At 42.9% G+C, this 26,345-nt stretch overlaps 1 protein-coding gene across 1 annotated transcript in view; it reads right to left on the reverse strand.

Moving 5' to 3' along the window:
* tnnc1b (troponin C type 1b (slow)) overlaps positions 1-25,734 on the reverse strand; it is a 63,376-nt gene extending 37,642 nt beyond the window's left edge. The window contains exons 1-4 of the mRNA XM_034173130.1: positions 25,503-25,734; positions 9,403-9,433; positions 6,516-6,662; positions 3,765-3,879 (exon numbers count right to left, since the gene is read on the reverse strand). Coding sequence (XP_034029021.1) covers positions 3,765-3,879; positions 6,516-6,662; positions 9,403-9,433; positions 25,503-25,526 — 317 coding nt within the window. The 5' untranslated portion in view covers positions 25,527-25,734. The remainder of the gene's footprint in view (positions 1-3,764; positions 3,880-6,515; positions 6,663-9,402; positions 9,434-25,502) is intronic.
* Between the last annotated feature and the right edge of the window lie 611 nt (positions 25,735-26,345).

Below are 26,345 nucleotides of genomic sequence, written 5' to 3' on the forward strand. Positions count from 1 at the left end.
CAGTCATCATCTGTGTTTTCTGGTATGTCCCATGCAATCCAAAATGACTTGATCTCTGCTCTTTCAGCCACTGTTTCTGATGAGATCCAGGCTGCTCCCTTTTTTGCATGGCAGGTGGATGAAACAACTGATATAGTGTGCCATGCTCAACTCTCTGTCATTGTTCGCTATGTGGATAAAGCAGGTAAAACTCAGGAGCACTTTATTGGATTTTTTGATGTTTCTGGGGGAAGAGATGCTCAGTCTGTTTTTGAAGTCTTGAATGAGAACATGCAGGGCTACAATTTCAGGGAGAAACTTGTGGCACAAACCTATGATGGGGCTGCTGTCATGGCTTCAGCTCTCAGTGGTTTGCAGGCCAAAGTTAAAGCAATAGCCCCCAGTGCAATGTTTGTGCATTGCTATGCACACAGACTGAATCTGGTTCTGTCTCAGGGGGCTAAATGCTTATCTGAGTGCAGAATATTTTTTGCATCACTTTCTGGGTTTGCCACATTTTTCTCAAAATCCACAAAGAGGATGTCTTTTCTTGAGTCTGCAGGCTGCTCAAGGTTGCCCAGAAATGCTCCTACTCGGTGGAATTTCACATCACGGATAGTGAGCACTGTGGCAAACAATTATGATGCCTCCTGCAAACTTTTCAGATGATCATTGCAGATAAGTCCATGGATGATGACACATTAGACTGTGTCAAAGGCCTTCTGATGAAACTGGAGGATTTTGAGTTTGTGTTCATGTTGTACACATATGAACAAATCTTCTGAAACTGATGTGGTGTTTGACATTGTCCAGCAGAGAGCTATGGATGTTCTGTACTGCAAGAAAAGAATTGAGTCTCTTCTTGCTTTTGTCAAAGAGAAGAGGTCAGAGGGGGCTTTCCAAGCTGTTTATGCCAAAGCAGCAGATCTCACACCAGACCCACAAACTGATCCCATGAGAAAACATCATCTGTCACAACTACAGGATCCCAAGGAGTGCTACAGAAATCTGTACATGGCCATCCTAGACAATCTCACAGAGCAGCTACCTCTGCGTTTTGCAAATCTGGAAAGTCTGCGCTTCTTGGAATTGGTCAATCCAGGGAAATTTGATGAGATGAGACAAGTGTTTCCAGAGGAGGCATTTCAGAGTGTCCTGAAAAGTTCTTTGATTCAGGGAGACTGAGGTCTGAATTTCAAGTCCTCTATATTCAAACCAGGACTTGCAGGGCAACAGGGGAAAGCTATGTGATTTCTTGCTGTTTCTGAAAGACATAGAGTTGGACAGTGCAATGCCTCAGGTGTACAAACTATTGTCATTAGTGGCAACGATTGGAGCTACATCTGCAGGTGTAGAGAGGATCTTCTGCTGTTTAAAGTGGCTCAAGTCTTACACCCGCAACACCATGGGCCAAGGCCGTTTAAGCAGCCTAGCTCTGCTGGTCATTGAGAGGACACTAGTCAAGTCCCAGGAAAAGACGCCTTGTTGGTACAACAGGGTCACAGATCATTTTCTTGAAAAGGAACGGAGGGTAGAATTTACGTATAAATAAACCAACACATTTTATGATGTAGGCCAAAATTGAGCTTCCCCTCCTTGAAAGACCAGCATCCGCCACTGAGATCACGGCTGTTTAGCTTAGGCTGGCACTTCAGTTTGTAAGTTAGAGTTGATTTAACTTTCAAACTTAAGTTCAAACAACATTCATTCAGGTTTTTACAAATTGTAACACTTTTTAAAGTTGGTTCAAACATTCTCTTTTTTCAGTGTTATACACAGAAATTCCACAAGATTCCTTGAATCATATTACTTCAATAAAGAGGGACAAATGTACACCCCTTCCATTCTTTCTTTGCAGAACATTGTTTTTAAACATTTCAATAATTTTCTGACACATTTGTTGGACAAACTGTTCATCTTTGCTCTTCAAAGACTCAGCCTTTTGTGGACACTGCTTTTGCAACAAATCATGATTGCAATCACCCATTTAAAATTACACCATTATTTTATTTGTGTTTACCTCATTACTCACCCTAAATTACCCTGTCCTACCCCATTTTTTTTTCTTTTGTAATGTGTTGCAGGCATGAAATGCAGGAATGGACGTACACACTAGGTGCACAATTATTAGACAAGTGGGTATTTTGATATGATCAACTATAAGGTGGCGGCAGCAGAGAGTGTAGCTCGACAGCACAGGATGGTGGTTTGTAGGACGACTTTAGAGGTGAAGAAGAACAGACTGAGAACTCAACAAAGGATCAGATGGTGGAAGCTGAAGGACAAAGACTGTTGTGTGAAATTCAGTGAGTAGGTGAGAGGCACTGGATGGAAGCAGTTTTGGACAAGTGGAAAACTACTGCAGATGTGGTGAGGGAGAAAGACAGGAAGGTACTGGGTGAGACATCTGGACAGTGGAAGGAAGACAAGGAGATATGGTGGTGGAACGAAGATGTCCAGGAAAGCATAAAGAGATGGAGCCACCACACAGGAGGAAAAGAGAGAGGCCAAAGAGGAGGTTTATGGATGTGCTGAGGGCAGTGGTGGGCACAGTTCAGCTAATCCGATAGCAGATAATTATCAAAGCCAATGTTTTTGCTATCATATTAGCTTTTCAGATAAGTTTTAAAACCATCATCGGACCAATTATCTTCCAATAAATTTAGTTCCGATAACTTTCAATGCGATAACATTTTCTTTGCTGGTAAAGTTTAACAGTCAAAAACGTTTGTAAACCCTAAAATCAAACATTTTAGTCCGTTTGTTGTGTGTTTGTATCCACGGAGCAGACTGGCTGCCTGTCGTATGCCGATGACGTCATCACTAAGCACAAAACATGATTGGCCGGTTGACGCATGAAGCATTGTGGGTAGTGTAGTTCAGGTTCACTTTGGACGTTACAGTGACTTGTCCACTCAACACAAAAACAAAACAGACTAATTTTAACATTATTTTATTTCCTTGTGGCTGTAATTTAATCGCCAAGACTCAGTGGGGGAGAGGAGCTCTCATGATGCAGCTGTGTGTACAGAGGGAGGGACTTTTCTTCACGTTTTCACACTGTTTTGGATTAAATAAAGGACGCTTTATGTGGATTATTTATTCAGATGAATCCCACAGAAACTAACAGGAAAGAATTTATATTTACTACATGTATTTTACTCTGTGAATCAGTGCATTAATGGATGTATTTCAGTTGTTTAAGCTGCAGGGTTCAAAGTGTGTGAGAAAAGCAGCAACTTTTAGTTTGTAAATGACGGTGTATCTAATACTGAGATAAACTCTGACTTCTAATACTGTGTGTTACTGCTTTTGAAAGATGATGACAGTGTTTGGGGTTTTATTTTTTTGTTTATTCATTTTTCGTGCATTCTTTGTGTTTGTGATCCTTGAATTTGCCCAGCAGCCCCTCCTTTGCTTAAAGTGAAACTGGTTTATCAGAAGCAGACAGTGTAATCTGATGTGGCCGCGTCCAAATCAATACTAATAGTTATCCGTTATCGGTTATCTGTAATAAAGATAAATATTTTAGCAGTTTATCGGTTTATCGTCATAAACATATCGATCTAACGGGGGAACGTGTGGCCAAAAGTGACCCAATATTAAGGTGTGCCTAATTATTAGGCAGCTTCTTTACTTCTGCAAATGTCAGTGGAGATGAACATGACAGGGAACAAGATAGGGCCCTCTGAGTGTTACTGTGCAAAATAAGGTCACATTTCTTCAGGCAAAGTGCTGCGGTGGAACTTTGAAGCTACATGATGCTGTGAAGGATGAAGACATACTTGTCAAACATTCTGAACAGCTCAGCCAGCTCCTCCTCCGATTTGCCTTTGCTCTCTTCCTTCATGCAGCGAACCATCATGACAAGAAACTCATCAAAGTCGACTGTGCCGCTGCCTGGAACACACATCACAACACATAACCGATCTGCACCGAAACAGATGCACAAAGCAACAAACATTCTCCTCTGAGCAGAGCTTCCTTTCATTCAGTGAGGACACCATCGGGACCGTCCTGAGGGTGGCCTGTCCTGAGGGTGGCCTGTCCTGAGGGTGTCGTCATGGCGGCCTGTCCTGTTGGTGGACTGTCCTGATGGTGGACCGTCCTGATGGTGGCCTGTCCTGAGGGTGGACCGTCCTGATGGTGGCCTGTCCTGAGGGTGGACCATCCTGATGGTGGCCTGTCCTGAGGGTGGACCATCCTGATGGTGTCCTGTCCTGATGGTGGCCTGTCCTGAGGGTGAACCGTCCTGACTCCTGAGGGTGGCCTGTCCTGTTGGTGTCCTGTCCTGAGGGTGGACTGTCCTGAGGGTGTCCTGTCCTGATGGTGTCGTCATGGTGGCTTGTCCTGTTGGTGGACTGTCCTGAGGGTGTCCTGTCCTGATGGTGTCCAAATGGTGGCCTGTCCTGTTGGTGTCCTGTCCTGAGGGTGGACCGTCCTGAGGGGGTCCTGTCCTGAGGGTGTCCTGTCCTGATGGTGGCCTGTCCTGAGGGTGGACTGTCCTGAGGGTGTCGTCATGGTGGCCTGTCCTGTTGGTGGCCTGTCCTGAGGGTGGACCACCAATCAGGCCTGTGTGGTAGAAGAGTGGCCAGATGGAAGCCACTCCTTAGTAAAAAGCACATGGCAGCCCACCTGGAGTTTGACAAAAGGCACCTGAAGGACTCTCAGACCAGGAGAAACAAAATTCTCTGGTCTGATGAGACGGAGATTGAACTCTTTGGCATCATGTTTGGAGGAAACCAGGCACCATCTCTACAGTGAAGCATGGTGGTGGCAGCTTCATGCTATGGGGATGTTTTTCAGCAGCAGGAACTGGGAGACTAGTCAGGATTGAAGGGAAGATGAATGCAGCAATGTACAGAGACATCCTGGATGAAAACCTGCTCCAGAGTGCTCTTGACCTCAGACTGGGACGAGGGTTCATCTTTCAGCAGGACAATGACCCTAAGCACACAGCAAAGATATCAAAGGAGTGGCTTCAGGACAACTCTGTGAATGTCCTTGAGTGGCCCAGCCAGAGCCCAGACCTGAATCTGATTGAACATCTCTGGAGAAATCTGAAAATGGCTGTGCACCGATGCTCCCCATCCAACCTGATGGAGCTTGGGAGGTGCTGCAAAGAGGAATGGACCAAACTGCCCAAAGATAGGTGCACCAAGCTTGTGGCATCATATTCAAGAAGACTTGAGGCTGTAATTGCTGCCAAAAGTGCACCAACAAAGTATTGAGCAAAGGGTGTGAATACTTATGGACATGGGATTTCTTAGGTTTTTGTTTGTTGAATGTGTACAACCCCCCCCCACGTTGTCTTTATGGGGTGTTGTGAGTAGAATCTTGAGGAAAAATATGAATTTCATCCATTTTGGAATAAGGTTGTAACATAAATTGTGGATAAAGTGAAGCACCATGAATACTTTCCAGATGCTCCGTACACGGCCACACTCTATTTCCTGGCTTCCATCCATCTGCGGGAGACGATGGTGTAGCGTCCAGTTTGGCTTTTTTTGCTTTTTGTTTGTTTTTCACTTTTTAAATTCAATTTCAATTTATTTTCATTTATATAGCGCCAAATCGCAACAAAGTTGTCTCAAGGCGCTTCACACAAGTAAGGTCTAACCTTACTAACCCCCAGAGCAACAGTGGTAAGGAAAAACTCCATCTGAGGAAGAAACCTCAAGCAGACCAGACTCAGAGGGGTGACCCTCTGCTTGGGCCATGATACAGACACAATTGACAATACAAATATACAGGAAATCTTTTGTTTCTATCTGCACCTGCATGAATGACTTGTCAGTCCAATGCGCGAGTGCATTTGTTGCACGGGTGCTGTGACGCCTGCTGAGGCCTCCGCTGTCGCTGCTTCCTTCTAGCTCGTTGCTCAGCGAGGCCTTGGTTCCTCTCCTGCTCGGCCCTGTGTGCACCTGTTCTGACAGTAAGGCGCCAGGCTGCACGGTCCTATTTATATTGTTTATATTGATTATTATTATCAGTTTCCTCACTGATCGTACGCTGGAGCTCTGCATCAGTCAGAGCTTCACGGTGGAGTGGAACAGAGAAGAATTTTCATACAAGAAAACAGATCAAATGAAGGCTCGAGTGTCCCATGTGCCTTCTGTCAAACTAGCTGAAATTACAAGTTCCCCAGAAAATTCTTCTGTTGCACTTCACCATGAAGTTGCAGTTTGTCCAGTCACAGCTACAGAAGCGCTGAACTCCTTCAGAGTAGTCTTGTGGCTTCCCTCATTCATCTCCTTCTTGTATGCTCACTGGGTTTTTTAGCAGTGCCTTCTCCAGACAGACTTCCTGGAAAGCACCATGGTGCTTGTATTCGTTAGTGATGGATGGAAGTGAAGGTGCCGTCCCAGACTGGTTTCTGATGTCTTTCATTCATACTCAGCACGGGGCAGATAAACAGAGGATGGCCGGATCCACTCTGAGCACCATCAGAGTGGATCAGTGCTCCTGAAACTTTGAAACTAATGTTTTATGTTGATAGGGATGGTGTTTGATGTGTGTGTGTGTGTCTGGCGTACCGTCCTCATCCACTTCATCGATCATTTCCTGCAGCTCTTCTGGAGTCGGATTCTGCCCCAGCATCCTCATCACCTTCCCTAACTCCTTCGTGCTGATGCAGCCATCTTCTGCATCCTGGATGAAGATGTCGAATGCAGCTTTGAACTCTGGGAACCACAAACCAACAGTTACTTTCTCAGACATATAGAACATCCTACTCAAAACCAAGCAGAAGAGCTCACGGCCATAATGTCATAGCTGATGTTCCTTGACAATCGTACTCCACCTCTGAGCCTCCCTCACCCCCTGGTCCAAATTCAAATTCAAATTTATTAATTCATATAGCGCCAATTCATGACGGGGTAATCAATCGATAAATCAGCTGATTTGCCGATAGCTGATAAATCAGCCGATATTATTATTATTTTTTTAATGAATAAAATGTTCTTTTTTGGACACTTAACAAAAAAGGTATGAGCTAAAAGCTGAAGCTTTGTCCTCATATTGATTAACTTTATAACAGAAGAATGTTCAAGTTCACAAAAATGCAATCAAGAATTAAACCTTTGTGAAATTAGCAAATACATATCCTTAAAAAGAGTTGTGAAATACATCTGATCTTGTTCCTTTTGTTGCTGCAACTTAGATATAGGTTATATTACAGGTAGAAAAACTTTTTCAGTTGCAGACAAGTAATTGTGAGAGGAAAGAAACACAAACACTAAGGAAACATTATTTTCACAACACTCCTTTATTTTTCTATTCTGCAACTTTCAAGAACAAAAAATGTTCAAACAACCTCAGTGCAAGCAGAGGTTGTTTGAACATTTTAACAAGAAAACATGGACCCTGATATAACATGTGAGGAAACTATCATATTTGTAACAGTAAAATAAGATTCTTTTCACAAGACCGTGTAGTATGTTTGTGCAATTTTCAAGAACAGTAACAAAGAACTGTCTAGTACAAAAAATCTGTGCAAAGTTGCATTAATCTCTAAGGACAAACGGTGCAAGGACATTTTACATTGCCGACACAAACATTATGTCAGTAACTGTTCTGTTTATGAGAAATTATCGGCATTCTATCAGCAAAATTTCGGCCGATAGTGAGTACTTTGAAAAGGGCTTATATCGGCCGATAATATCGGCCGGCCGATATATCGGTCGGGCTCTATATGCAACACAGTGGAATTATAATATACATAATATAAGAAAATACCTTAAAGTGGAAATTACTGAAAGTATATTACAATTGAATTACAATCCCTTGGACACCACAGGGTTAAAAAGTAAAAAAAAAAAAAAAGTAAATAACAGCAGCTTTATATTGTAAAATTTACAGGTAGTTTTAAAAACTGATTGAGTTGTTTCTTTTTTTACTGTGTTCTTTACAAACTAGATTTGCAAGCAAATATTAAGAGTCCAAGCACCCCCCTGCACCATCGCCGATCCAGGGCCATCCTGAGCAGGGACTACACGGTGAAGCAAGCAGCAACACATATGGCACGTTTCATTTTGCCCAAAATGTATACTTTTGTATTCCGGGACGGACACAGACGTCCCACCAAATGGTGGCAGTAATGCGCCGGTCAACTGATTGGCCTACCACCAAAACAGAAGACGAATTCCTGCTTGCTGCAACCACATCCAGATAATCACCGTTCAGTCTGAAGCTACATGTGACAGCAGAACACCATGTTTCCAACCTACAGTTCTTCAAAATGTCTTCTTCACAATTCCGGATACGTCTTAAACAACATGTCTGGACACTTCGTGGCACATTTTACCAAAGCGAGAACAAGAAATGTTCACAGTATCCTGGCAGTCTTCTAAGGATTTTATGTGAATGAGATTAACAGCAGTTATCGGCATGTGTAACTGAGTATCATCTGCATAGCAATGAAAGGTAATCCCAAAACGGCGCAATATGTGCCCAAGGGGTGTTATATAAAGGGAGAAAAGCAGGGGGCCTAAGACAGACCCCTGTAGAACCCCAAATTTCACGTCACTAAGGTTGGAGGTAGTGTTACTGTACAAAACACAGTGAGAACGACTGGTCAAGTATGATGTCAGCCATGCAAGGGCACTCCCAGTAATCCCAAAATGATTTTCCAGCCTATCAAGTAGAATATGATGATCCACTGTATCAAATGCAGCACTGAGATCTAACAGCAACAGAACCATAGTTCTGTCAAACGTCCTGTCAGGACGTCTGGTTTCTGTTGTTTAGGGTGCCTTGATATTTATCTTACTTTTTGTTTATGTCATTTTACACCTTGTGTCAACTGGCACATGCATGTAAGAAATGGTGTTTAAAAAACCAAAAAAAAAAAAAAAAAAGTGAAAAGTGACCAAAAACTATATCGCGAGTCACACAGAAACATCCTCTATGTGCTGTAAGTAGGTTGATTAAATGATTGTTAGAAGTGTCAATAAAAGATGAAGTAGCAACAACAAACAAACCAGAGTTGTAGTCAGAAAATGTTCATGTTAAATCAATTCTATTTTGAGTGGAATCAAGTACAGTCACACAGTGTTAATTCAATCATATCAATCAATTCATTTTATTTATATAGTATCAAATCACAGCAAAGTTGCCTCAAGGCGCTTCACACAAGTAAGGTCTAACCTTACCAACCCCCAGAGCAAGACCATAGGCGACAGTGGTAAGAAAAAACTCCCTCTGAGGAAGAAACCTCAAGCAGACCAGACTCAGAGGGGTGACCCTCTGCTTTGGCCATTCTAACAGTTACAAGGTTTTTGCAAATTTTTACAAAACAGAAGAAACAGAACAGCAACAAAAACTGTGTTATTGCGCTAAAACCCACACAGCCATTGGTGTAACAGGCACATTAAATCAGCTCTCATAGTACTGCAAAAGAATGTTAGCCACTGAGGTCCTCACCATTCTTCTGTTCCTCTGTCAAGTTCTCAACCTGGAGAGACAAAAACGGTTTTTCTCAGTGCATTGCTTTTTCTGCTCCTGGGCCTTCTTTAGTTTTCTTTTCTTTTTTTTTATTTGTCTCTGCAAGACTGTACGGTGGTGGCAGGAGAGAGTGTCATTAGACAGCATAGGATGGTTGTTTGTAGGATGACTTTAGAGGTAAAGAAGAAGAAGAAGAGAGTGAGAGTTCAACAAAGGATCAGATGGTGGAAGCTGAAAGAGGAAGACTGTTGTGTGAAATTTAGCGAGCAGGTGAGAGAAGCAGTGGTTGGAAGGGAAGCAATTTTGGACAACTGGAAAGTACTGCAGATGTGGTGAGGGAGACAGCTAGGACAGTACTGGGTATGACATCTGGACAGTGGAAGGAAGACAAGGAGACTTGGTGGTGGAATGAAGAGGTCCAGGAAAGCATAAGGAGAAAGAGGTTGGCAAAAAAGTTTTGGGATAGTCGGAGAGATGAAGAAAGTAGACAAGAGTACGAGGAGATGTGGCGTAAGGCAAAAAGATAAGTGGCAAAAGCGAAGGAAAAGGCATATTGCGAGCTGTACAAGAAGTTGAATAGTAAGGAAGGAGAAAAGGACTTGTACCGATTGGCCAGACAAAGGGACAGAGCTGGAAAGGATGTGCAGCAGGTTAGGGTGGTAAAGGATGCACATGGAAATGTGCTGACAAGTGAGGAGCGTGTGCTGATAAGGTGGAGGGAATATTTTGAAGAGCTGATGAATAAAGAAAATGAGCGAGAGAAAAGGCTGGATGATGTGGTGAGAGTAAATCAGGAAGTACAAGAGATTAGTAAGGAAGTGAGGGCTGCTATGAAGAGGATGAAGAGTGGAAAGGCAGTTGGTCCAGATGACATTCCAGTGGAGGCATGGAAATGTCTAGGAGAGATGGCAGTAGAGTTTCTAACCAGATTGTTTAATAAAATCTTGGAAAGTGAGGGGATGCCTGAGGAGTGGAGATGAAGTGTGCTGGTTCCTATTTTCAAGAACAAGGGTGATGTGCAGAGCTGCAGTAACTACAGAGGCATAAAGTTGATCAACCACAGCATAAAGTTATGGGAAAGAGTAGTCGAAGCTAGGCTTAGAAAACAGGTGAAGATCTGTGTGCAGCAATATGGTTTCATGCCGAGAAAGAGCACTACAGATGCAATGTTTGCTCTGAGAATACTGTTGGAGAAGTACAGAGAAGGCCAGAAAGAGTTACATTGTGTATTTGTGGACTTAGAAAAAGCTTATGATAGGGTGCCAAGAGAAGAGCTGTGGTATTGTATGAGGAAGTCTGGAGTGGCAGAGAAGTATGCTGGGTAGTACAGGACATGTACAAGAATAGTGTGACAGCGGTGAGATGCGCAGTCGGAATGACAGACTCATTCAAGGTGGAGGTGGGATTACACCAAGGATCAGCTCTGAGTCCTTTCTTGTTTGCAGTGGTGATGGACAGGTTGACGGATGAGATCAGACAGGAATCCCCATGGACTATGATGTTTGCAGATGACATTGTGATCTGTAGTGAGAGTAGAGAGCAACTTGAGTCTAGTCTGGAGAGGTGGAGATATGCTTTGGAGGGAAGGGGAATGAAAGTCAGTAGAAGCAAGACTAAGTCCATATGTGTGAATGAGAGCCCAGTGGAATAGTGCAGTTACAAGGAGTAGAAGTGGTGAAAGATGAGTTTAAATTTCAAAGTAATGGAGAGTGTGGTAGAGAGGTGAAGAAGAGAGTGCAGGCAGGGTGGAGTGGGTGGAGAAAGGTGGCAGGAGTGATTTGTGACCGAAGAATATCAGCAAGAGTGAAGGGGTTAAGTTTACAAGACAGTAGTGAGACCAGCTATGTTGTACGGTTTAGAGATGGTGGCACTAACAAAAAGACAGGAGGCAGAGCTGGAGGTGGCAGAGCTGAAGATGTTGAGATGCTCTTTGGTAGTGACGAGAATGGACAAGATTAGGAATGAACATATCAGATGGACAGCTCAGGTGGGACGGTTTGGAGACAAAGTCAGAGAGGTGAGATTGAGATGGTTTGGACATGTGCAGAGGAGGGACCCAGGGTATATAGGGAGAAGGATGCTGAGGATGGAGCCACCAGGCAGGAGGAGAAGAGGGAGGCCAAAGAGGAGGTTTATGGATGTGCTGAGGGAGGACATGCAGGTGGTTGGTGTGACAGAGGAAGATACAGAGGACAGGGTGAGATGGAAACGATTGATCTGCTGTGGCGACCCCTAACAGGAACAGCTGAAAGACAGAGAAGAAGATTCGTCTCTGCCAGACACCATGTGGGTGTCTCTTGTCTCTCACACGTCATATGATAGGAGTTTTCATCTAACGTATGTGACAATGTCAAAGAAAGTTTTACCACTGGTAATAATTTCTGACGCTCCAGCATTTTGTGAGCGCCGTTGGTTTTTCGGCAGTTTGTGACCGCCGTTGTTTTTTTGTTGTTTTGTTTTTTGGCAGTTTGTGAGCACATTGTTGGTTTTTCAGCAGTTTGTAAGCGCTATTAGTTTTTTTGGAAGTTTGTGAACACCACTGCATTTGTTTGGCTGTTTGTGAGAGCCACTTTTTTGTTTGTTTGTTTGTTTTGGCAGTTTGTGAGCGTTGTTGGGTTCTTGGCAGTTTGTGAGCGCGCTTTTGATTTTTTGGCAGTTGGTGAGTGTGCCATTGTTTTTTTTTTTTGTTGTTTTTTTTTTGGCAGTTTCTGAGCATGCTGTTGGTTTTTTGGCAGTCTGATTTTTCAGCAGTTTGTAAGCGCTGTTAGTTTTTTGGGCAGTTTGTGAGCGTTGTTGGATGTTTTTGACAGTTTGTGAGCTCTGCTGTGTTTTTGTTGGCAGTTTGTCAGCGTTGTTGGTTTTTTGGCAGTTTGTGAGCGCCACTGTTTTTTTGTTATTGTTGTTGTCTGCCAGTTTGTGAGGACTGCTGTTTTTTGGCAGGTTGTGAACACCGTAGGTTTTCGGCAGTTTGTGAGAGCGCCAGCGATGTTGGTTTTTTTTTTGGCAGTTTGTGAGCACCAATGTTTTTTTTGGCAGTTTGTGAGCGCCATTGTTTTTTTGTTTTTTTTTGGCAGATTGTGAGCGTCGTTTGTTTTTTGGCAGTTTGTGAGCGCCGCTGTTTTGGATTTTTTTTTGCAATTTGTGAGCATTGTTGGTTTGATGGCAGGTTGTTAGGGCCACTGATTTTGTGGCAGTTTAATAAGATAAGGTAAGATAAGACTTTATTGATCTCACAGTGGAGAAATTCACGTTATGTCAGCTCTTAAAAAAACACAAGATGGGTGTGAGTAGAGGAAAATGTGCATCAAACAGCGTGTGCAAGGATAAGCAATAATAATAATACTCGCATCAATACAATAAAATAAGAAAATGAGGTAGAAATAGAATTTGTATGTATGTGTGTGTGTATGTATATTATATATATATATATATATATATATATATATATATGAGACATAATCTAAAAAAAAAAAATCCAGAAATCACAATGTATGATTTTTTTAATAATTTATTTGTATGTTACTGCTGCAAATAAGTATTTGAACACCTGTGAAAATCAATGTTAATATTTGGTACAGTAGCCTTTGTTTGCAATTACAGAGGTCAAACGTTTCCTGTAGTTTTTCACCAGGTTTGCACACCCTGCAGCAGGGATTTTGGTCCACTCCTCCTCACAGATCTTCTCTAGATCTTTGAGGTTTGGAGTTTCAGCTCCCTCCAAAGATTTTCTATTGAGTTCAGGTCTGGAGACTGGCCAGGCCACTCCAGGACCTTGAAATGCTTCTTACGGAGCCCCTCCTTAGTTGCCCTGGTTGTGTGTTTGGGGTCATTGCCATGCTGGAAGACCCAGCCATGACCCATCTTCAATGCTCTTACTGAGGGAAGGAGGTTGTTTGCCAAAATCTCGCAATACATGACCCCATACATCCTCCCTTCAATACGGTGCAGTCGTCCTGTCCCCTTTGCAGAAGAGCACCCCCAGAGTATGATGTTTCCACCCCCATGCTTCACGGTTGGGATGGTTTTCTTGGGGTTGTTCTCATCCTCTAAACATGATAAGTTGAGTTGATTCCAAAAAGCTCTATTCTGGTCTCATCTGACCACATGACCTTCTCCCATGCCTCCTCTGGATCATCCAGATGGTCACTGGTGTACTTCAAATGGGCCTGGACATGTGCTGGCTTGAGCAGGGGGACCTTGCTGCCCTGCAGGATTTTAAACCATGAGAGCATCATGTGTTACTAATGTAATCTTTGTGACTGTGGTCCCAGCTCTCTTCAGGCACCAGGGCCTTCTGTGTAGTTCTGAGCTTTCTCAGAATCATCCTTACCCCACAAAGTGAGATCTTGCATGGAATCCCAGACCAAGGGAGATTGACAGTCATCTTGTGTTTCTTCCACTTTCTAATAAATAATCATAACAGTTGTTGTCGTCTACCAAGCTGCTTGCCTGTTGTCCTGTAGTCCATCCCAGCCTTGTACAGGTCTACAGTTTTGACCCTGTTATCCTTAGACAGCTTTTTGGTCTTGGCTATGGTGGACAGGTTGGAGTGTGATTGATTTGAGTGTGTGAACAGGTGTCTTTTATACAGGTAACAAGTTCAAATAGGTGTAATTAATACAGGTAAAGAGTGCAGAATAAGAGGGCTTCTTAAAGACAAACTAACAGGTCTGTGTGAGCCAGAATTCTTGATGGTTGGTAGGTGTTCAAATACTTATTTGCAGCAGTAACATACAAATAAATTATTAAAAAAAATCATACATTGTGATTTCCGTTTTTTTTTTTTTTTTAGATTATGTCTCTCACAGTGGACATGCACCTAAGATGAAAATTTCAGACCCCTCCATGATTTCTAAGGGGGAGAACTTGCAAAACCGCAGGGTGTTCAAATACTTATTTTCCTCACTGTAAGTACATATGCATATATATAAACATGATTGGAATTGAAAAAATAGGAGCATCTTATTTACAATATGTGAAATGGAGTTTAGATGTGGTAAGGTGACATTAGTGCAGGGATTTGTAAACAAGTTGTTACTGCACATGATTTGTGGACATATTATTGGATGTGGTTATTTCACAGTGTTATTGTACAGTCTGACAGCAGCAGGGAGGAACGACCTGCTGTATCATTCCTTCTTGCACTGAGGGTGCCTCAGTCTGTAACTGAACGAGCTGCTCAGCTCAACTACAGTCCAGTGCAGAGGGTGAGAGGAGTTGTCCATGATGGATTTGAACTTGGCTAACACCCTCCTCTCGGCCACCACCTCCAGAGAGGCCAGAGGACAGCCCAGGACAGAGCTGGACTTCCTGACCAGCTTGTTCAGTCTCTTTCTCTCCCGCTCTCTGCTGCCCGGGGCCCAACAGATGACAGCATAGAGGAGAGCAGAGGCTACAAAAGAGTCATAGAAGGTCTTAAGCAGAGGCCTGCTCACTCCAAAGGATCTCAGTCTCCTCAAGAGATGGAGGCGACTCTGGCCCTTCTTGTACAGGGCGTCAGTGTTGTGAGTCCAGTCCAGTTTGTTGTTGAGGTGAACACCAAGGTATTTGAAACTGTCCACAGTCTCTGTCCTCCCCCTGGATGTTCACCGGTGGGTGAGGTGGTGGTTTCCTCCTGAAGTCGATCACCATCTCCTTCGTCTTACTGGTGTTGAGACACAAGTGGTTGCGCTCACACCAGTCCACAAAGTCTGTGATGACTGACCAGTACTCCAGCTCGTTCCCCTCAGGCACACAACCCACAATGGCGGAGTCATCAGAGAACTTCTGGAGATGGCAGCTGTCTGTGTTGTCAGTGAAGTCCTAGGTGTAAAGGGTGAAGAGGAAAGGCGAGAGAACGGTGCCCTGGGGGGCCCCAGTGCTGCACCTTACCACCTCAGACTGACAGCCGCGCAGCCCCATGTACTGCGGGCGGTCAGTGAGGTAGTCAATGGTCCAGGCGGCGAGGTGTCCATCCATACCAGCATCCTCCAGCTTCCCCCACAGCAGCGCTGGTCTGATGGTGTTGAAAGCGCTGGAGAAATCAAAGAACATGACTCTCACAGTGCTCCCGCCGGTCTCCAGGTGGGTGAGTGCCTGCTGCAGCAGTTTGTGAGCACCTTTGATTTATTTATTTATTTATTTTTTGCAGTTTGTGAGTGTGCCGTTATTTTTATTTTTATTTTTGGCAGTTTGTGAGCGCGCCATTGTTGGTTTTTTGGCAGTTTGTGAGCGCGCCTTTGTTTTGTTGGCAGTTTGTGAGCGCTGTTAGCTTTTCGGCAATTTGTGAGCACGCCAGCGACAACTTTTTTTTTTGGCAGTTTGTGAGTGTAGTTGATTTTTTCGGCAGATTGTGAGCATTGTTCGTTTTTTGGCAGTTTGTGAGTGCCGCTGTTTTTTTGTTTTTTTTGGCAGTTTGTGAGCATCGTTGGTATTTTTAGCAGATTGTAAGCATCGTTGGTTTTCTGGCAGTTTGTTAGGGCCGCTGCTTTTGTGGCAGTTTGTGAACACCTTTGATTTTTTTGGCAGTTTGTGAGCGCTGTTGGTTTTTTGGCAGTTTGTGAGCGCACTGTTGGTTTTTTGGCAGTTTGTGAGCGCACTGTTGGTTTTTTGGCAGTTTGTGAGCGCACTGTTGGTTTTTTGGCAGTTTGTGAGCGCGCCATTGGTTTTTCTGCAGTTTGTGAGCGCACCAGCGACATTGATTTTTTTTTTGGCAGTTTGTGAGTGCACCATTGTGTTTTGACAGTTTGTTAGTTGTGAGCGCGCTGTTGGTGTTTTAGCAGTTTGTGAGCGCGCCATTGGCTTTTTGGCAGTTTGTGAGTGCACCGTTGGTTTTTTTTTGACAGTTTGTGAGCACACCGTTGTTTTTTTGGCAGTTGGTGAGCAATGTTGGTTTTTCTGCAGTTTGTAATTGTGCCAGCGACATTGATTTTTCAGCAGTTTGTGAGCGCTGCTGGTTTTTTGGCAGTTTGTGAATGCGTCAGCAACCATTTTTGGGGGGGGGGGGGGGCAGTTTGTGAGCGCAGATGGGTTTTTTTGGCAGTTTGTGAGTGCACTGCTGTTTTTTTGGCAGTTTGTGAGTGCAGCGTTGTTTTTTTTTGGGCAGTTTGAGCGCACCAGCAACGTTGATTTTTTTGGCAGTTTGTGAGCGCACCACTTTTATTTTTTTTGGGGGGGGGGGGCAGTTTGTGAGTGCACCATTGGTTTTTTGGCAGTTTGTGAGGACTGCTGATTTTTTTTTTTTTTTTTTTGGCAATTTGTGAACACGCCATTGGTTTTTGGCAGGTTGTGAGCGCCGCTGTCTTTGGCAGTTTGTGAGCACTTTTTTTTTTTGGCAGATTGTGATCATTCTTTTTTGGCAGTTTGTGAGCATCATATATATTTTTTTGTTTGGTTTTGTTTAGCACACTGTAAGCATCATTGGTTTTATGGCAGTTTATGAGGGCCACTGGTTTTTTGTCAGTTTGTGCATGCGCCGTTGTTTTTTTTTTTTTGTTTTTTTGTCAGTTTGTGAGCACCATTGGGTTTTTGCCAGTTTGTGAGCGCATCGTTGGTTATGAGTGCGCCATTGTTTTTTGGGCAGTTTGTGTGTGCTGTTAGTTTTTTGGCAGTTTGTGAGCGCACCAGCAATGATTTTTTTCAGCAGTTTGTGTGTGCCCTTGGGTTTTTGGCAGTTTGTGAGCGCACCAGCAAATTGATTTTTTTGGTAGTTTGTGAGCACACCATTTTTATTTATTTATTGGGCAGTTTGTGAGCGCACCATTGGTTTTTTTTGGCAGTTTGTGAGGACTGCTGATTTTTTTGTTTTTGGGTTTTTTTTTTTTGGCAGTTTGTGAACACGCCATTGGTTTTTGGCAGTTTGTGAGGGCCGCTGTCTTTGGCAGTTTGTGAGTGCCTTTTTATTTGGCAGATTGTGATCATTGTTCTTTTTGGCAGTTTGTGAGTGCCGCAGTTTTTTGGCAGTTTCTGAGTGTCGTCTTTTTTTTTTTTTTTGAGCACACTGTAAGCATCGTTGGTTTTATGGCAGTTTATGAGGGCCACTGGTTTTTTGGCAATTTGTGCATGCGCCGTTTTTTTTTGTTGTTGTTTGTTTGTTTTCAGTTTGTGAGCGCCATTGGGTTTTTGGCAGTTTGTGAGCGCGCCATTGGTTGTGAGTGCGCCATTGTTTTTTGGGCAGTTTGTGAGCGCTGTTAGTTTTTTGGCAGTTTGTGAGCACACCAGCGACGTTGATTTTTTCAGCGGTTTGTGAGCGCCCTTGGATTTTTGGTAGTTTGTGAGCGCACCAGCGATGTTTTTTTCAGCAGCTTGTGAGCACTGTTGGTTATTTGGCAGTTTGTGAGTGCTGCTGGGTTTTTGGTAATTTGTGAGTGCACCATTGTTTTTTTGCAATTTGTGAGTGCTGTTAGTTTTTTTTTTGGCAGTTTGTGAGCGCTGTTAGGTTTTTTTGCAGTTTGTAATTGCACCAGCGTCATTGATTTTTTTTTTTTTTTTGGCAGTTTGTGAGTGCACCGCTGTTTTTTGGCAGTTTGTGAGTGCACCGCTGTTTTTTTTTTTTGGCAGTTTGTCAGCACGCCATTGATTTTTCAGCAGTTTATGAGTGCACCAGCGATGCTGGTTTTTTGGCAGTTTGTGAGCGAGCCGTTGGTTTTTCTGCAGTTTATAATTGTGCCAGTGACGTTGATTTTTTTTTTGGCAGTTTGTGAATGCAGTTGTATTTTTTTTGTTTGTTTGTTTTTTAGGGCCAGTTGTGAGCGCCGTCGGTTTTTCGGAAGTTTGTGAGCACAGTTGGATTTTTATTTTTATTTATTTTGGCAGATTGTGAGCACTGCTGGTTTTTTGCAGTTTGTGAGCACAACTTTTATTTGATTTCATTCAATGTAGTAAGGAATGTTATCATTACGTGACAGAATCCACTTAAATGATTGAAGGTTTGTGGTATTTTAAATCTGTGAAGCTTCTCGTCAGATACAATGAGACATTTGGTTTTCTTGTCAGTCTCATGATATTTAAAATGGGACCTTCCACAAGATCTGTTTGTTCCTTGCAGTTTTGTGTTATAGCCACAAGGTGGCAGCAGTAGTACAGGAAATAGAGCAGGCTGCCTTGGTGGCTGGTAAGTTGGTTCCACTCCTCCAGCCAATGCAAAGGAGTCGGTATCGGGTTATTTGGTCACGTGACTTTTACTCAGGATTCTGACATTTTGCTGATTGGCTGAGACACGCTGCTCTCTGATTGGCTGCAGTCTGGTACCATAGTCTCTGGAGGAGTGGAACCAACTTACATTGTTGGCGGTTAAACCACAGCCAATCACAGAGCGTGACGTGATAGCCAATAGCAGCCGACATATCAGATGGACCAATCACAGCCATGATACCAGTCTCTTTGTATAAGGGACTGTGGTACCAGTGCTAGGTGGCTGGCAACAAAACGAAGATGAAAAATGACTATTTCAGTTTTTTATTTTGCAGAAAACATTTTAGCCTCGTCTTTCTTCGTCAACAATAAGGTGTGTTAATTTCGTCTTTGCCAGTGTTTTAGAACAGTTGACTCCATCACGTCCTTGGCTTATGTTTGCCATGAAAACAAGTTGGACAAATATATTTGGTCTCCTCTTATGAAATTAACATGAGGTTATTAACACAGTGTGAACAGTGTGCGGTAACAGCTCCCCCCCACACACACAGAAACACACACCCGTGGTGACATCACTGAGTGTAGACTTTGTGGGTGGGGCTTTACATGGACAAGCTGATTGGTTCGACTCAGATTATTGTACATGTCAGAGTGAAAGCTGGCGCGATGACGTCAGCCGGCCCTTTGTGGCGGTTCTTGCAGAATGACTGATTTCTTGACTTACTGTTCTTTTTGTGCAGACGACACACGGACGATTCTGACATGTCAGTTACAGACACCAGGAAGGTGACTGACGTGCCTCAGGATTCTGACCTATGCACAGCACATATCTTCAGCAGCTTTGGACATGAACCCTCTCAGAGGATCAGATCCACTCACAGACCTCCGTTTGAAGATGCAGTTTGAATGAGTGTGATGAAATATGATGTCATAAAGCTCCTGTAGGAATTAAAAGCTCCCTTCTTGAATTACGGCAGTGATCACAAAGTCTCTGGTCTTTTTCCATGATACACAATTTTATACAAAACGTCTTGTTTTTAATATACTGAATGAAGTGTTTTTATTGACCACTTTTGTCACTCCATGTGATAAATGTGAACAAAAGTAACATTATTGTCTATTGATGCAGCTAATGTGGTGTCAGATATTGGAAGGTCTAATGTGGTGATGCTAATGAGATATGTGTTGGACGGTGTAATGTGGCATTGTATGTTGGATCATGTAATGTGGTGTTCTTAACATGACATTGTGTTATGTTGGATGGTTTCATGTGGTGTTAACATGACTGTGTTATGTTGGATGGTTTCATGTGGTGTTAACATGACATTGTGTTATGTTGGATGGTTTCATGTGGTGTTAACATGACATTGTGTTATGTTGGATGGTTTAATGTGGTGTTGTTAACATGACATTGTGTTATGTTGGATGGTTTAATGTGGTGTTGTTAACATGACATTGTGTTATGTTGGATGGTTTAATGTGGTGCTGCTAACATGACATTGTGTTATGTTGGATGGTTTTATGTGGTGCTGCTAACATGACATTGTTATGTTGGATGGTTTTATGTGGCGTTGTTAACATGACATTGTGTTATGTTGGATGGTTTAATGTGGCGTTGTTAACATGACATTGTGTTATGTTGGATGGTTTAATGTGGTGTTGTTAACATGACATTGTGTTATGTTGGATGGTTTAATGTGGTGTTGCTAACATGACATTGTTATGTTGGTACTGCCTGGTTTGACTGCCTCTACTGGTGGTTGGCTCTCACTGCGGTATTGTATCACTTCCTGTTCCGGAGCACAGCGGTGTTTTGCTGTATCTGTTAGCTGTTTAATCTGTGCAGTTAGATTGATCTAGTTAACTAGATAACGATTTGTTTCACAGTGTAATCTTCACGTGCCTTAACTAAAGCACTCCCTCTGCTGAATCACCTCTAAATTATTTACACATTATTCACTTTGTGTGTTTTTAGGAATCCGCTAGCTTAGCGCAGCTACTAGCTCTTAGCCGGTTTAGCATGGCAGCTTCTCCTGTCTCTCCCGCACTTTTCTGCTCTGGGTATGAAATGTTTAGTTATTCCTCGGCCTCCTTTAGCAGTAACGTTACTTGTAATAAGTTTAGCTTATTCGTAGCTTTGGAGGCCAGGCTGGGCGAATTGGAGACTCGGCTCCGCACCTTGGAAAATCCTACAGCTAGCAGCCAGCTAGCCCCTGTAGTTGGTGCGGACCAAGGTAGCTTAGCCGCCGTTAGTTCCCCTCCAGCGGATCCCGAGCAGCCGGGAAAGCAGGCCGACTGGGTGACTGTGAGGAGGAAGCGTAGCCCTAAACAGAAGCCCCCTGTACACCACCAACCCGTTCACATCTCTAACCGTTTTTCCCCACTCGGCGACACACCCGCCGAGGAACAAACTCTGGTTATTGGCAACTCTGTTTTGAGAAATGTGAAGTTAGCGACACCAAGAACCATATTCAATTGTCTTCCGGGGGCCAGAGCAGGTGACATTGAAGGAAATTTGAAACTGCTGGCTAAGGCTAAGCGTAAATTTGGTAAGACTGTAATTCACGTCGGCAGTAATGACACCCGGTTACGCCAATCGGAGGTCACTAATATTAACATTGAATCGGTGTGTAACTTTGCAAACGCAATGTCGGACTCTGTAGTTTTCTCTGGGCCCCTCCCCATTCGGACCGGGAGTGACATGTTTAGCCGCATGTTCTCCCTGAATTGCTGGCTGTCTGAGTGGTGTCCAAAAAATGAGGTGGGCTTCATAGATAATTGGCAAAGCTTCTGGGGAAAACCTGGTCTTGTTAGGAGAGACGGCATCCATCCCACTTTGGATGGAGCAGCTCTCATTTCTAGAAATCTGGCCAATTTTATTAAATCCTCCAAAACGTGATTATCCAGGGTTGGGACCAGGAAGCAGAGTTGTAGTCTTACACACCTCTCTGCAGCTTCTCTCCCCCTGCCATCCCCTCATTACCCCATCCCCGTAGAGACGGTGCCTGCTCCCAGACCACCAATAACCAGTAAAAATCTATTTAAGAATAAAAATTCAAAAAGAAAAAATAATATAGCACCTTCAACTGCACCACAGACTAAAACAGTTAAATGTGGTCTATTAAACATTAGGTCTCTCTCTTCTAAGTCCCTGTTAGTAAATGATATAATAATTGATCAACATATTGATTTATTCTGCCTTACAGAAACCTGGTTACAGCAGGATGAATATGTTAGTTTAAATGAGTCAACACCCCCGAGTCACACTAACTGCCAGAACAATCGTAGCACGGGCCGAGGCAGAGGATTAGCAGCAATCTTCCACTCCAGCTTATTAATTAATCAAAAACCTAGACAGAACTTTAATTCATTTGAAAGCTTGACTCTTAGTCTTGTCCATACAAATTGGAAGTCCCAAAAAACAGTTTTATTTGTTGTTATCTATCGTCCTCCTGGTCATTACTGTGAGTTTCTCTGTGAATTTTCAGACCTTTTGTCTGACTTAGTGCTTAGCTCAGATAAGATAATTATAGTGGGCGATTTTAACATCCACACAGATGCTGAGAATGACAGCCTCAACACTGCATTTAATCTATTGTTACTCGATTGGCTTTGCTCAAAATATAAATGAGTCCACCCACCACTTTAATCATACCTTAGATCTTGTTCTGACTTACGGTATGGAAATTGAAGACTTAACAGTATTCCCTGAAAACCCCCTTCTGTCTGATCATTTCTTAATAACATTTACATTTACTCTGATGGACTACCCAGCAGTGGGGAATAAGTTTCATTACAGTAGAAGTCTTTCAGAAAGCGCTGTAACTAGGTTTAAGGATATGATTCCTTCTTTATGTTCTCCAATGCCATATACCAACACAGGGCAGAGTAGCTACCTAAACTCTGTGAGTGAGATAGATTATCTCATCAATAGTTTTATGTCCTCATTGAGGACAACTCTGGATGCTGTAGCTCCTCTGAAAAAGAGAGCCTTAAATCAAAAGTGCCTGACTCCGTGGTATAACTCAAACTCGCAGCTTAAAGCAGATAACCCGTAAATTGGAGAGGAAATGGCGTCTCACTAATTTAGAAGATCTTCACTTAGCCTGGAAAAAGAGTCTGTTGCTCTATAAAAAAAAGCCCTCCGTAAAGCTAGGACATCTTACTACTCATCACTAATTGAAGAAAATAAGAACAACCCCAGGTTTCTTTTCAGCACTGTAGCCAGGCTGACAAAGAGTCAGAGCTCTATTAAGCCAAGTATTCCTTTAACTTTAGTAATGACTTCATGACTTTCTTCGCTAATAAAATTTTAACTATTACAGAAAAAATTACTCATAACCATCCTCAAAGACATATCGTTCTCTTTGGCTGCTTTCAGTGATGCCGGTATTTGGTTAGACTCTTTCTCTCCGATTGTTCTGTCTGAGTTATTTTCATTAGTTACTTCCTTCAAACCATCAACATGTCTGTTAGACCCCATTCCTACCAGGCTGCTCAAGGAAGCCCTACCATTAATTAATGCTTCGATCTTAAATATGATCAATCTATCTTTATTAGTTGGCTATGTACCACAGGCTTTTAAGGTGGCAGTAATTAAACCATTACTTAAAAAGCCATCACTTGGCCCAGCTATCTTAGCTAATTATAGACCAATCTCCAACCTTCCTTTTCTCTCAAAAATTCTTGAAAGGGTAGTTGTAAAACAGCTAACTGATCATCTGCAGAGGAATGGTCTATTTGAAGAGTTTCAGTCAGGGTTTAGAATTCATCATAGTACAGAAACAGCATTAGTGAAGGTTACAAATGATCTTCTTATGGCCTCAGACAGTGGACTCATCTCTGTGCTTGTTCTGTTAGACCTCAGTGCTGCTTTTGATACTGTTGACCATAAAATTTTATTACAGAGATTAGAGCATGCCGTAGGTATTAAAGGCACTGCGCTGCGGTGGTTTGAATCATATTTATCTAATAGATTACAATTTGTTCATGTAAATGGGGAATCTTCTTCACAGACTAAGGTTAATTATGGAGTTCCACAAGGTTCTGTGCTAGGACCAATTTTATTCAATTTATACATGCTTCCCTTAGGCAGTATTATTAGACAGCATTGCTTAAATTTTCATTGTTATGCAGATGATACCCAGCTTTATCTATCCATGAAGCCAGAGGACACACACCAATTAGCTAAAATGCAGGATTGTCTTACAGACATAAAAACATGGATGACCTCTAATTTCCTGCTTTTAAACTCAGATAAAACTGAAGTTATTGTACTTGGCCCCACAAATCTTAGAAACATGGTGTCTAACCAGATCCTTACTCTGGATGACATTACCATGACCTCTAGTAATACTGTGAGAAATCTTGGAGTCATTTTTGATCAGGATATGTCATTCAATGCGCATATTAAACAAATATGTAGGACTGCTTTTTTGCATTTGCGCAATATCTCTAAAATTAGAAAGGTCTTGTCTGAGTGATGCTGAAAAACTAATTCATGCATTTATTTCCTCTAGGCTGGACTATTCTAATTCATTATTACCAGGTTGTCCTAAAAGTTCCCTGAAAAGCCTTCAGTTAATTCAAAATGCTGCAGCTAGAGTACTGACAGGGACTAGAAGGAGAGTGCATATTTCACCCATATTGGCATCTCTTCATTGGCTTCTTGTTAATTCTAGAATAGAATTTAAAATTCTTCTTCTTACTTATTAGGTTTTGAATAATCAGGTCCCATCTTATCTTAGGGACCTCATATTATCATATCACCCCAATAGAGCGCTTCGCTCTCAGCCTGCAGGCTTACTTGTAGTTCCTAGGGTTTGCAAGAGTAGAATGGGAGGCAGAGCCTTCAGCTTTCAGGCTCCTCTCCTCTGGAACCAGCTCCCAATTCGGATCAGGGAGACAGACACCCTCTCTACTTTTAAGATTAGGCTTAAAACTTTCCTTTTTGCTAAAGCTTATAGTTAGGGCTGGATCAGGTGACCCTGAACCATCCCTTAGTTATGCTGCTATAGACCTAGACTGCTGGGGGGTTCCCATGATGCACTGAGTGTTTCTTTCTCTTTTTGCTCTGTATGCACCACTCTGCATTTAATTATTAGTGATTGATCTCTGCTGTCTTCCACAGCATGTCTTTTTCCTGGTTCTCTCCCTCAGCCCCAACCAGTCCCAGCAGAAGACTGCCCCTCCCTGAGCCTGGTTCTGCTGGAGGTTTCTTCCTGTTAAAAGGGAGTTTTTCCTTCCCACTGTCGCCAAGTGCTTGCTCACAGGGGGTCGTTTTGACCGTTGGGGTTTTTCTGTAATTATTTTATGGCTTTGCCTTACAATATAAAGCACCTTGGGGCATCTGTTTGTTGTGATTTGGCGCTATATAAATAAAACTGATTTGATTTGATGTTGGATCGTTTAATGTGGTGTTAACATGACATTGTGTTATGTTGGATGGTTTCATGTGATGTTTCTAACATGACATTATGTTGGATGGTTTAATGTGGTGCTGCTAACATGACATTGTGTTATTTTGGATGGTTTAATGTGGTGTTGCTAACCTGACATTGTGTTATGTTGGATGGTTTAATGTGGTGCTGCTAACATGACATTGTATTATTTTGGATGGTTTAATGTGGTGTTGCTAACCTGACATTGTTATGTTGGATTGTTTAATGTGATGTTTCTAACATGACATTGTGTTATGTTGGATGGTTTAATGTGGTGCTGCTAACATGACATTGTGTTATGTTGGATGGTTTAATGTGGTGTTGCTAACCTGACATTGTTATGTTGGATTGTTTCATGCAGTGTTGCTAACGTTTTTTGGGTTGTCTGATGCGGTGACATGTGGTGTACATACACAGACGTGTCATGTGATGCGAGTGACTGCTGAAGTCGAACCCACACCGTCTGTAGCTTCATCAAAGTCGCGATCACACAAAAACGTAATTCAAGTGAAGAAAACATCGACTTACCGCTGCTTTGTAGACGTCATCCATGACTGCTGGTCTTTGGACTTTACTCAGAGGTGAAGTTCACACTGCTGCACCGGTCTGAGGACAAAGCCGTCACAGCTGCAACTGTGTGGTGCTAAAAATGATCCGGTCCAGCCTCCATAATCTGGGGGCCGGGGGGAGGGGGGCACACAGAGGTCTATAAACAGCAAACAGCCCCACCAACAATGGTGGATGTGGCAGCCGTTCCTAAAAAGGACTCTGACTTTGTTCTCCAGCAAATAGGCCGTCAGTCCCTCGATCGGCACCTGAGGCTTCCTTCGTGTGACGATGATGACATCACACTGAGATCCTGTTTGGAACCATGTGGATCCAAATCCAGTTTTCCAAAACACATCCATAAAAGCCTGGCGTGATATGAGCCACTGGAATCACATCACATAGAAGGTTTGTGAGGTCGGTCAGATCCGTTTCACTTTGAAGGTCACCGTGTTGTGGTGTGAGCGGCAACTCGAGGACCCTTTGTGTCCACGTGTTTGCTTGTTGCCGTGTCCTGGATTTAGCACGGAGTCATATGTCTGTGTGACAATGGCCGCATTCTGAAAGCATGCAGAGTGTACCGCGGCCTCGCCCAGGAATAGTCCACCGGGGGGGCATGATGATGATAAATCTGTGGTCGAAGGTCAACACCATGAGGATCAGATGAACACCACCTGCTGAGAGCATCTGCAGGTCAAAGGTCAAATCCCAGACTTAAAACACGGTCTCTCTGGATGGACATGTATGATGAACTCAGCTGTTAGTAACTGTGATGTCACAAACAGTCATCTGGAGTAAGCAGGTTCAGAAAATTAACTAACTAAT

This window comes from Thalassophryne amazonica, chromosome 6, assembly GCF_902500255.1.
Source record: "Thalassophryne amazonica chromosome 6, fThaAma1.1, whole genome shotgun sequence".
Lineage (NCBI taxonomy): Eukaryota > Metazoa > Chordata > Actinopteri > Batrachoidiformes > Batrachoididae > Thalassophryne > Thalassophryne amazonica.